This window comes from Zingiber officinale, chromosome 1B (assembly GCF_018446385.1).
Source record: "Zingiber officinale cultivar Zhangliang chromosome 1B, Zo_v1.1, whole genome shotgun sequence".
Lineage (NCBI taxonomy): Eukaryota > Viridiplantae > Streptophyta > Magnoliopsida > Zingiberales > Zingiberaceae > Zingiber > Zingiber officinale.
Window position 1 is genome coordinate 8,473,592 of NC_055986.1, and position 13,105 is coordinate 8,486,696.

The following is a 13,105-nucleotide window of genomic DNA, read 5'->3' on the forward strand; positions in this document are numbered from 1 at the left end:
TCTTCGTTCTTCTCTCATCCTCACCCTTCTTCTTCTTCTTCTTCTTCTTCTTTCTCCTCTGCTCGCTGCCTTCGCAGTTAAACCCCTCCGTTCCTCAGCCGTGATCATATTACCTCCCCGTTCCTTCGATCTTTCTCTGTCGGTAACGGGCATGGTTTAAAAATCTATCTGGGCCAGCCTTCAATGTCGTCATTGAGCTTCGTTGTTTCGTCGCGGCGGACCGCAACTCAGTAAACGGCGGAGTAGAGCAAAGAAAGACAGAAAGAAAGATGGCTTTATCGCTTCGGATGGGCCGCTTTTTTGCGAGTTGCCTCCTTTCCTCCGCCTTGAAATTCAATCTACGTTCGTTACAATGTAAGAATTGCTTACCCTTTCTGTGAATTATCACTTGCTAGTTTTGTGAATTTATTTGCTACGCTGATTGCTTCATCTATCTCTGCAAAAGACCGATTTTCCCCATATAATTTTTTCTTAACTTTCTATCTGCTGAATCTTATCGATATAGATGGTGTAACGAGTTTGGATAAAAAATGTTGCTATTTCCTTTGTGCAAATTTCACTTTTTCCCCTTTAAAATTTATCAATTTGAGTTTGTTTAGTAGTATTCTCCTAAGTTTCTTGCAAAGTTGATCCTCTGTTTTCTTTTCTGTCTTATTTTTACAGTCAAGCTGGTTAACGATGCACACTCTTGGAATTCGCCCTTGGCCAGGACCTTTGCCACAATAAAAGCCGAAAGGCTCCCTCTACGGAAGAAGTAAAGTCATCGAAGTATCTTTCTTTTTCGTTTTTTTTCTTTGTGTATTCAAGCATATTTTACTGCCAAGAATAGAGTTGGGAATTAGATAAGGCATTAGAATTGTGGCACTAGCTGGATAGTTTCCCGTGCATTTTCACTCGAACCAACTGCATTTATTATTGATGGTTGTTTCTAGGAAACTGCTAGCTTCAAATGGTTCCAGTCGTATCTAAATTCTGAATTATCCTCAGTATTTGTTCAAACTGTGCCAGTTTATGAAAACTAATTCATTGATTGTGCATTTGATATGAGCCTCATTCACATTCTTGTGCAACTGAAAACTGAACATATTTCAACATACTGACGAGTTCACCGAAGAACTTGCATGTGTGTATGATCTCTACGATTTAATTTAGTACCCAGAGATGGCCATTTTTCTCATGGATTGTCTTGTTGCATTCTAAAGCTCAAGTATATAAACCTGGATCATTGAAATGGTAATGGTATATTGAAGAGCGTGATGGCAGATGGGCTATATTGGAAATTGAAATCTGAAAGAAGAATTCTTAATTGCCTTATTCCTAGGTCCTGGATTACCTTATTTGAACCACATCACAGATTCCTGAAAAGCTGTGATTTTTTTGGTCAAGACTAATTTTTTAGGTTATTGGCTACAATCATAACATAATCTAGTTCTTTCTGTATGGTACCTAGGAAATTTTTATCAGATATATTTGTGAGTTTCATAAGATTTACTGTCTTTTCTTTTTTATTTCTCCAGAAGGAAGCGATTGGATGAACTATGCGTCGAAAGGTTTCAAGAGTATAGTCGAACATTGATTCAGTCTTGGATTTTGCAAGGTTCATTATTTATTAATACCGACTGTTCAGTTTTCCAGTATGCTGAACATGATGAATTGTATAATAAATTTGCTGACCTAAAATACTCACCCTAAACTTTTGTATGTTTTTAATTTCATGGGTATCTGGTGTTAGTAAAACTAATATAGATGTAATTTCATAAACTTGATTGATAACAGTGTTCCCGTTTGTCTTTGTTGTGGACTAAAGTATGCTTCCTGTTGTTCCTAAAATGTGCGATTGGAAAATTTATGGCCTACTTTCTATAACTCACTAATTGATATGTTCATCTTGGCAACATGCACAGTAAATTAGTACCACATAAGAACTTGTAGGGAAATTTGCATTCGTTGAAATGGGTCTCATATGTGTAAGTTTTCATAAATTTGATTGATAACTGTGTTCATAAACTTGAATGGCCTAAGTAAACTAATATAAATATACTGTGAGTTTTCATAAACTTGATTGAGATCAGTGTTTCCATTTTTCTTTGTCGTGGGCTAAAGGATGCTTCCTGTTGTTCCTAAAATGTGCAATTGGAAAATTTACAGTCTAGTTTATGTAACTCACAAATTGATATGTTCATCTTAGCAACATATACGGTAAATTAGTACCGCATAAGTATCTTTAAATTATTTGAACTTATTGGGAAACTTACATTCATTGAATGGGTCTCATATGCATGATTCATGATTCACTTATGTCATGATTGTGGAAGGTGATGCACTAACTTATATGGTTTATTGTGGTTTTTTGCTTGACAGGTAAGGTAATTGTGGATGGAAGAGTAGTTAGTAAAGCTGGAACACCTACCTCAGATAGTTCAGTCATAGAGATAAAGGCTGAAATACCAAAATATGTATGTAGGTGATGCTTCTGAACAAACTTTCTAGCTTATATTTTGTGAACTCCTTGAATGTGTGTTCCTAAATTCCTATCCCGTTTTGTGTGCATTACAGAGCAGGATACAAGTTAGAGGCTGCCATCGAGAAACTCAATGTTGATGTTGTTGACAAAATAGCTCTTGATTCAGGATTATCCACAGGCGGTTTTACTGACTGCTTGCTCCAACATGGTGCATCTCATGTTTATGGTGTTGATGTTGGTTATGGACAGGTAAAACAGTTTGTTTGATTCATGATTACAAAAAGTTTGAAGGATCTCAATTTAAATCTTAGCTGCATATGGCATATGAATAGTAAATTAATTATTCACAATTCTTTTCTTTGCTGCATTTATAATGATTTAATTTTGTAGGTTGCTGATAAAATTCGCAGAGATAAGCGTGTTTCTGTAATTGAAAGGACAAATCTGAGATATCTTCCTGGTTTACCACAAGAAGTTGATATCGTGACCTTAGATTTATCCTTCATCTCTATACTTTTGGTATGGGTTAACTACCAAATTCATGGTTATTTATTACATGACTAATCTTCCTGTTTGGTACTTGGGTAAACCCGTCCTCTATGTTTTTCGCTATTTGCATCTTTATTTGACAGAAGATTCTATTTGCTTTTATGTGGTGCACCTTCTTGCTTTCATTTCTAGTATTATGAAACTAGTTAGTGTCTTTTTTTTATCATCAATACATTTTCTGAATAATTTCGTAATCTTTTATGTATTGGACTAATTGTAGGTCATGCCGGCTGTTATCAATGTTATGAAGCCAGATTCCACATTGGTAACATTGGTGAAGCCTCAGTTTGAGGCACGAAGGTCCCAGGTATGGAACATTGATTATTCATATTGATGATTCCGTGAGTTTTTCTTCCATTGGGAACATTTACCCCTATATAATTTCGTAAGTGATCGTTTTTGCCTTCGTTCCATGTAGTAGAAGGTTCTCAAACCCAAGTTAATGTGTTAAATTTTAGAATAAAATACTTAACAATAAAAATAATTGCAGATTAACTCCTCCTCGGTGAGTCACTGTCCTCAACATTAATTGTTGTTACCTTCCAAAAAAAAAACAAATTACTTTGTGCAAAAACCAAGAATTTGACATCATTGTTTTTTTTTTTTACTTTCTCTCCTGTTTTGAGGAGTTTGTTTTGTGTAGAATATTGGCCTGACCTAATTTTAAGGATAATATGGTTTATGATGATTTAATCTTTGAACTCTTACACTTTTTGTTCTAACCAGGTTGGAGGTGGTGGAATTGTGAGAGATCCTGAAGTGCATCAAGAAGTAGGTGTCATTCTCATTAGATACTTTTCAATTAACAAGCCTAGAACTACCAACGCCGAAACATTATAATTTTTTTAGCTTTGGCTAATTCCTCTGCACAATTTTAGCAATCTGAGTGTATGTGTATGTTTTTGTGGATTTACGGTAGACCAGGAACATTTTTGCAATAGCACTGTTGACATGTACAACAATAACACATTCCAGTTATGACTGCAGGTTCTTGAGAAAATAATCAAAGGAGTTGAAGGTTTTGGATTCTGTTGCAAAGGCTGGATAGAGTCTCCAATAAAGGGTGCCGAGGGCAACAAAGAATTTCTAGTATGTTTTCAGCGAGTGACTGTAGAATCGACATAAATTTCTTTATTTTTTCCGGTTCATATCTGATTTGGCATGCAGATTTTGTTAGGGAATACACAATTTTTATGAAGCTGGAAAAAAGATGACAAATTGCATTTTTGAACTTGTTCTTATTGTATAAGCGTAAGAGCATTAGTTTATAACATGCCTAACCACAAGCATTGATCTCTTGATTTTTTTGTACGCCGATGATATTACAGTCTTAATGGTTGGAGCTAGCAAAGAACACAGAGATGCAGAAGTTTTATGTGTGCACACAACAAATTCAAAAATGCCAAAGACGAATGCTGCTCTGGATCGGAGACAAATAAGCTGCTAATCATAGGGGGTTTCATGCCCTCATGATATTCATGTTGAACCTAATCGCGGTAAGGCGTCAGATCGATTTTGAATGCCCTTTTGCCCTTTGTGACCGTCTTCGCATGCAAGAAAAAGGAATTTACATTAAGATGGATATAAACAGAATATGCATGTATCTATAGGCTCATTATTGAAAGAACACAAGTCTTACAGCAATGGCCATGAGCTCCTGAAGCAGTTCCTCCAAATTCCTTAATGGCTGCACCATTTAGTTGGATTAGCAAAAAATAATTTGATGACGGTTAAACTAATGCTTTCTGTGAATTGCTTAATAAAAAGTACTAACCCATTGTGTTGGACCATCGACAGGTGCACTAAGGGGGTCATCGTGTACCTATTAAGAAAAGACCAATAATTGATACTAAATTTGATATAGTTCCTTTACATGCCAACACAGTTTCAACATGAAATAAAACGATGATATTTATGTTATGTTAGTATTTCACCTACAGATAGTTGCAGCTCAAATATTCGAAAGCATGAAGTCAATAAGATGCCAACTAAAGAATCAATAATTATGGCCGAAGCAATTACTAAATTCCTGGTAATCTGTGCAACTCTTCTCAACATTTTTTCAAGTTTAAAAAACTTTTTTTATTAATTCACATCTAAAAAAGTGATAATAAATTAGAACGTCACAATCTTCCCCACTATGATGTCCTTTTCTGAGTCCAAAATTTAACTCATACCAAAATTAAAGCCCAAAATCTAACACATTAAGGCTAACCATTAACTCAAAATTCTTAAGCCCAAGTACGAGTACCTCACTATCTAAGCTTATAAAACTAGCCTGCAAAGTAGCATGTAGGACTAAACCTGCGTGTCACAATTCAAATCGTTTTTCCTTGTTTATGCCCCAACACAGGATTTACATCAAAGACAAATGAGGCAGAGCAATTGTTCAAGTCTTGAAGATAACAGAAAAAGTATCTAAGTTCTTTAATGTGTATACAGTATACCAGTATGACAATAGCAGGACAACTTTAGAAATTGGCAAATGACAAGTGCAAATGGCGTGTACCTCCATGAAAATTCCATCAACACCTACAGCAGCTGCTGTCCTTGCAATGCATGGAATTAGTTCACGCAGACCACCGCTTGCAACACCACCACCATCAAGCTAAAGCAACAGAATGGTGACAACAACAAAAAAAAAAATCACCTAGAAAAAAAACGGCAGTAGAACTAGAAAAGAGTAGCAGAGAACTAGCATATCAGCAGTTGCAAAAGCACCAGCAAATAACAGTTACAAACAGAATCAGTGACTGCCTGAAAGACAATCATGTCCTTTATGGAGGATAACTATACAGATATTTTGTAAAAAAAAATAATTATGGAATGAGTACCTTTTTCTGCTATGAGAACAAACAGCGAGACCAGCACAGTCAAGAACAACAGAGAAAAACTTAATTGGCAAAGGATTTGAAGTAAATGGAGATCAGTTAAAGATCCAAGCTACAAAATCAAATTGATATAACTCATGTAGAAGAGCAACGCTGGATGACAATGGCTGAGGTGTCATTGAATTGCCTATGCTAGAGTGCAAGTCCTACATTTTGAAAGCTATTGCCAATGAATTGTCAGGCCTGAGGTTTAGCCAGAATCCAAAACGTGATTTAAGGCTGTAATAATGCTTTGAAACTCTCTTACTAAGAGAGTTCTGATTCTACCTTCCGAGCTTTTTTTTGGATAACTCGAAAAATCATAACAAGTTGACCAATGACCCAGTCTGCTAAAAATTTGTGTTGGTTTGCTTAGAGTTTATTTGTATACGTCATGTTTTACACTGTCATTGCTTTAGCATTTGAGTATAATTAGTAGTCAACCAATCTAAAGAACATACATTTTCAACCAAAAAGTAAAATAGGGTTTATTCAACACTGGATAATTTATTCAGATTTTTTGGATAGGCACTCAACATTTAAAGGAATATATAAATTCTAAATAGAAAGTATCCATGATTGTTTACTTAGAAGCAGCTGGAAAAGATTCCTCTTGTTTCAAAATGCCCAAACAATGTTTTTATTTTCAAGCCCGTCAAGGCAAATAAAAAGGTAACCCAATGCAGAAGCTCCCGCCATGCGGGGTCCAGGGGAAGGATCCATTGTAAGCAACCTTACCCTGTTTTTTGCAAGAGGTTGTTTCAAGTCCGTCAAGACAAATGAAAGACAAAATTTCAAAATGATTCCTGAAACAATGTTTAGTCCAAACCATTGTTGTACAGAAAATGTGTATTAGTGCTTTATTTCTGGGGTTTTCATTTGCCATTTTTTTAGGATTTTCAGAAAATGAGGACCTTGTTTGGGCATTTTGGAACCTCAGGAACACTTTTTTCAGAATTTACACAAAAATTAATGCAAATCCACACCTTCTTCCCTGCAGGTTGTTGGAGAGAATGTGTAATATCTGCTACCTGTTACAAAGAAATTTTCTAAGCGGAGTTTCTTTTAGAGGAAGTCAAATGAGGAAATAAGATCCTAGTTTGTAAAAGGTACCAAGTAAATTATGATTGGAAAAAATAAAATAAAAATAACACAGTGGATTTTTAAATCATATTTAAAATTGTTGAAAAGTTTAAAATTGTCAAAATCAATTAAAAAATTTATATATTGTCATACTTTTAAAAAAGTAGTGAGAGAGTTTTTAAAAGGTATTTAATTTTTTCTTAAAAGTTGATCATGGTGTTCATTGGGATGACATAGTCAAAGAGCAAGTCCTATTATTGGTCTAAAATCTGACATATTAGAATATTTTTTGATAAATTTCCTTGTGATTCTCTATGTTAAATAATTATCTTTATATGATTTGAGAGTTCAATTTTGGTGAGCATCAAGTGGTATCATAGCCAAATTCATGATTCAGTCTCAGCCTCAATTCTTGTTCCTAACGATCACAAAAAACATTCATTTCAATTCAACACCATTTACTCGAGAACTCCTTTTCATGCAACACTATTCATGTCCACACAGAACACATACTCCGTCATCCTCCAACACACCTATCATCTGTATAGTCAGGGTCCACCAATACCTACTTGCCTTCACCCGCATGATTTACAATACCAACAGCCCCATTCCTTGCCACACATACCATGATCTACACCCACATAGTCTCGCACTAGCAACGTCTCAATTGGAATCTCTCCTAGGTCCAACCATCACAACACAATCACTCCTTATATGTGGCGAGTATGAATAACAAATTTTAGGCGACTATTAGACACCATGGCTGGGGTAGTGCAAATTTTCATGGAACCCTACGTATTTCTATTTGTATAATGCTTCAAAATGAATCATATTGTGGGCAACATACACGTACTGAAGCAATATTTCATTTCTTTGTTACAACTTAAACCCAACACTAAATAAAATAGGTGACTCCTTTCAAGTCTAAATCATCAATGCCTAGGCCAAGAAAATTTCTAAAACAAGTATTTTGCAACTACAATGCGTTTAATAGTTACAAGATAAGCTTATACAAAGTAATGAAACATGATTGTAGAACATACATAATACTTAATTAAGGGAATGGAGTTAGATTCCAAAAAAATTTAAGTTAAACAGACTATTAAGGGAAGTAGAAAATCATTAAATGAAGATTCAAGATCCTTACAACAGGGCAATTTGCTTCTCGCATCCATTCCAGATTGCGCGGATCAACAATCAAATCATCTAAAATCAAATAATATGAATTTTAACATCAAAACATCTAGAAAAATGGAATTTATATCCTATCTAAGATTTTAAAAAATCAACATTTTCAAAAGTCAAACCATAGAAATTGAATTTACCCAAACAGATGACAGCTATACTTATTCAAGAGCTTGTATGAGCCAAGCTTTTATTCAATTCAAAGATAAACGTAAACTAAAGCATGACCTTAGGTCAATAAGGCTTTAAGTTGAGCTCAAACAAGCTTTTACCAAGCTGACCTCCAAGGAAGTCATGATAGCTTGGTTCATTTACTGGAAAAAAGAAATCTATGTTTGGTTAATTAACCTGCTTTCCTTTTGTAGTCAGGCTTGGTACTTCTCTTGCATCAATATTGTTACTAATATTAGGTTACAACAACGGATTTATCCTAAGCCCAACTCTACGATGTTTGTGAACATGAGAGAGATGTTCATTCCACTTTAATACTGAAATAGATTTGTATTAAATTGACAACTAAAAATGAAAAATAGTAAAAATGCCATAGGATAAGTCTGAGACGGAAAAAAATAAGAACTTCTAATCACCATTAGCAAATGGAGGTATTTTCCTAGGTTTGAATCAAAACAGACAAAAGGAAGTGTCTTTATGGGTTGTTCTCAGATGTAAAGATGTATACTTTTGATCGCAGTTGACAGACAGAGACATCTCTTTCCATTAAACCCAAGTCAGAAAAGAATTATCTTAACTCAGCCTGAACCATCAGTGCAATATGATTGTTCTCCACATATCCAATATTCTAGACAATTTATAGAAAGACGCTGAGTATTAAACTACAGATAATTCTAACATAATACTGCAAGTTCTGACAAACACATGAGCAAACTTACTGTATCCAAACATAGTGCCTCTCTCACAAACCATGACATTAGCATTTCCTGCAAGTCTAACTTTTTCTGCAGAATTCACCATAACCTAAAAAAAGGAATCCAGCTTTATCTTGAGATTCCATGTTTTAAAGATGATAGGAAACCACTGAAATGTCATAAACGGACTATCTAGAATTATCAGATTTGCGATACATTCCACCCACCTAATCATTACAATTCATGAAGAAACTAACAGAATTAGAAATTACCTATAACACAAACCCAACACAAACAATAAAACAAAGAGATAAACTTCCTTTCAGATAAAAAATGTATGCTAACTTCACTAATTACCTTGATCAATAACTTAGTTTCCTTCAAGACTGGAAACAAATGAGTAATGTACCACAGCCAAATTCAATCTACCAAAGAAATCACTACTAATACAAAATCCACAAGAAGGTGACTTTAGGCATTTCTATTAGTCTATTCAACAACAAAAAATTCACTATTTTTATCAAATCAATAGATAAGTACCTGTCATGGAAATTAAACATTTCACAATGAACACCAACTACATAATTTTGTTTCATGCGGAAACCAAAAACATTCATAGAGTGCCTGAATCATATTGAAGGAAACATGCATCGTGACTTCACTATAATTTTATGCCAATTTTATTTGAGGAATAGGAATACAAATTAAAAGGCCATCATATCGATGCAAGTAAGATTTGTATATAAAAACACACTTGGCTACTAATATTATAAAATTTATGACCACAATGAAAATGACTTGTCTTGTAACATTAAAGATTTGAATGTCAACAAAGTTGTCCATAATCAAAATGCAATCCCAACCAGGGATGGAGCCACGAATTTCATATTGAGAAGCCGGTATTCTTACTTACTACCCATCAACAGTTCGCACTATGAAGCATAGTGATACCCCCAACTTCTATTTGCCTGACTTACCTAATACTGAATCAACTTTGCCTGACTTACCTACTACTGAATCAACAGTTGCTTAGCTCCAATTGAAACCAAAACCAATTGTCCATGTAAGATCAAAGACTCCTGGAAAAAGAAAGAAACTAAACTAGAGTTACTTGGCTACACTAGCCCTAAGGAGTTAAAAGAACTTTTAGAAGAGGGCAATGATGTTCCTCAAGACTTTATGAATCCTACATACTTGTTAAACTTAATTAACACTCAAGACGATTTGGATTCCCTGATCTCTAGATTGGAAAAATTAGAAATCATAGGAGAAAATCCCACAAAATATTGGGAAAAAGATAGGATAACTGTAAATTAAACATCATTAATCCAAATGTTACTATTAAAGCCCAAGACTTAAAATATACTAATTGGGAACGAGAAGAGTGTAAAATGCATATTACTCAATTACTAAACCTTGGTGTTATACAAAGGTCGGGATCTAGACATAGAAGTCTGACCATTATTATAAATAAAGGAGCTGAACTAAAAAAAGGACAGTCCAGAATGATATTTAATTATAAACATCTTAATGATAATTGTCATGAGGATAGTTATAAAATATCAGACAAAGACCAACTTCTTAACAAAATTCAGAATTCTAAATGATACTTCAAATTTGACATGAAATCTGGATTTTGACAAATAAAAATACATTCAGAATTCTATTGAATGGATTGCATTCTCTTATCCAGAAAGACACTTTGAATGGTTAGTAATGTCATTTGAACTTAAAGTAGTCTTCAAATCTTTTAGAAAAATATGGATGATATATTCCGAGGGATATCTTACGCTACTTGTGTATATTTAGATCATAGTTGTCAAAAGCGCAAAGCGCAAAAAAGCGCTCAAGGGTCTTGGGGCTTAAAACACAAAGCGCAAGGTGAAGCGTGGGCTTTACAAAAAAAAATAAACAAAAGGACTATTATATCTATTAAAAATCTTTAAAAATATCTTTGAAAATCCAAATAACCATAAATAAAATATTCTTTGATGAAGTTATAGATTATTAAAAATCAAAAGTCTTTGAAAATATGATAGATGAAATATCAAATATCAAAATAATCATCTTCTTCATCTTCATTGTCTAAATCTACGTCACCAACTCCATCGCTTGATTTGTATCCATCAGTATCTTCTTCTTCAATTTCATCATCAAGATTAACTTCTTCATTTACAAACTAGTTTGAGCTGAAAATTGCTTTCTTTTTGTTAATGCAAATGATGATGCTCCTTTTGAAGAAGACAATCGTTGCTACTAAATCATTCAATCGTTGTTGAGACAACCTATTTCTTTTTCATAGCCTGAAGAAGAGCATGTGAGATTTAAAATCCTCATTGCAAATGTTTTTAATTCAGGCGTTGATGCACCATAAGACCGCCAATTAGCTTAAAATACAAAAACATATAAATTATAAGATTAACTTTATTACCATAATACCATCCAATATTGATATTGCACAATATATGATTCACAAATTTACCTGGTGATTTTAAAGTTCTTTGTCGGATAGCCATTGGCAAACCAAAAAGTCCCGCTTTCTTGTATTTTTCCAATAGATTCGTGATCTCATCTTATAAATCCTCACCTCTCACCAATCTAAATATGCACTTGTACAAACCCTCCATCACTTCTGTATCATTTTTTATATCAAGGTTTGAGTAAAAACACTCTGGATTTAAGAAATATCCGGTTGCGTGCAAAGGTCGATGAAATTGAACATTCCATCTTTTGTCAATGAATTCAAAAATGCTATAATATTTCTCTTCATTATTGTTAAATGACGCAGCTATAACTTCTTTGGCACTGTCCATTGACTCATAAATATAACCCATACGAGACCTTTTTTCACCATCTACCAACCATAATACTTTCACCAATAGGCCACCAACTTTTAATACAAAAATCATATTTTTCCAAAAAGAAGGCATCAATATCACTTCTGCTACATGTTTTCCTACAACCTCTTTAGAAAATCGACTATTTGCCCACTTTTCAGATGTAAACATCTTTCTCAGATTTGTTTGTTGTACATGAAATCACTTTAAAGTCAAAAAAGCGATTGCGAAATGTATCTTTGAAGTTCTTACCATGTCTCTCTGTCCAGTAAACTCTCTCATCATGCTTAATACTTGTGGTCTGTTGTAAATATAACCATTCACCATCAACGCTCATTCATGTAATTTTTTGAGATGAGAAATTTTGAATATATCCTCGAGCAACAAATCTAAACAATTAGCTGCACAAGAAGTCCAGTACAAATGTGGAAATCAGTTTTCCAAAAGATGACATGAAAAAACAAATAAATTTAGTAAAAAAATTAAAAATATAATCCAAGTATTAATTGAAAGTAACTCAAATTTAAAATATTACCTGCATTAACATTGCAGCTTTCATTATCTAGTACAATCTGAACCACATTTTTTTCTCCAATGCGATACACAACTTTAGAATGTAACTAAAACATCTTGTCGGCTATGTGAGAATAGCTTGAAACATCAACTGATTCAACAAATACACTTCCTTTGAGACCATTCACCAAAAAATTTATAAGAGTCCTACCCTTTTTATCCGTCCATCCATCTGCCATGATTGTGCACCCAAACTTAGCATGAGCCTCTTCATGGGATTTGAGAAGTGAGTTCGTATTTGCCAATTCCTTCTTTAAATACTTGACCCTTACTTCATGATATGATGGAGGTTTCATCCCCGGTCCAAATTGTCCAATAACTTCAATACAAGACTCAAAAGAATCATAATTAGCAGCATTGAAGGGAATTATAGCATCATACATCCATCTTGCAAATTTTTCAACTGCAATATCTCTTAACTTCTTTTTATTTTCATCAAATTATCCTTTATTTTGTGCACATCTTTGTTTGACAATTTCATCATCTTTCATAAAATAAAGATTAATAGGTCCAGTTTGTTTACACTTTTTAGTACTTTGGACCATAGGATGGATGCTTAGATCGGATATTAGTCGTTTCCCTTTCACTTTAGTTTGATGATCATCTTCATGTTCTTCCAAATTTTCCAAATCATCAATATCATCAGAATGAGGAATTTCATCAATTTGATTCTTCAAA

At 34.0% G+C, this 13,105-nt stretch overlaps 2 protein-coding genes across 3 annotated transcripts in view; one reads left to right on the forward strand and one right to left on the reverse strand.

Annotated features, from left to right (window-relative positions):
* LOC122049187 (putative rRNA methyltransferase YqxC) lies at positions 1-4,401 on the forward strand. 2 transcript variants are annotated; one of them, XM_042610622.1, is made up of 10 exons: positions 1-354; positions 664-754; positions 1,518-1,597; positions 2,362-2,464; positions 2,557-2,713; positions 2,855-2,983; positions 3,234-3,320; positions 3,740-3,784; positions 4,001-4,102; positions 4,342-4,401. In XM_042610622.1, the coding sequence occupies exons 1-10, from the start codon at positions 270-272 to the stop codon at positions 4,345-4,347; spliced, it is 885 nt and encodes a 294-aa protein (XP_042466556.1). In that variant the 5' UTR covers positions 1-269; the 3' UTR covers positions 4,348-4,401. The 2 variants fall into 2 exon arrangements, with proteins under 2 accessions (XP_042466556.1, XP_042466552.1); XM_042610618.1 differs by lacking the exon at positions 4,342-4,401 and having other exon boundaries at positions 4,001-4,208.
* LOC122049205 (2-dehydro-3-deoxyphosphooctonate aldolase 1-like) overlaps positions 4,225-13,105 on the reverse strand; it is a 25,284-nt gene continuing 16,403 nt past the window's right edge. The window contains exons 8-14 of the mRNA XM_042610631.1: positions 9,042-9,126; positions 8,114-8,172; positions 6,870-6,914; positions 5,523-5,621; positions 4,788-4,835; positions 4,653-4,700; positions 4,225-4,557 (exon numbers count right to left, since the gene is read on the reverse strand). Coding sequence (XP_042466565.1) covers positions 4,501-4,557; positions 4,653-4,700; positions 4,788-4,835; positions 5,523-5,621; positions 6,870-6,914; positions 8,114-8,172; positions 9,042-9,126 — 441 coding nt within the window. The 3' untranslated portion in view covers positions 4,225-4,500. The remainder of the gene's footprint in view (positions 4,558-4,652; positions 4,701-4,787; positions 4,836-5,522; positions 5,622-6,869; positions 6,915-8,113; positions 8,173-9,041; positions 9,127-13,105) is intronic.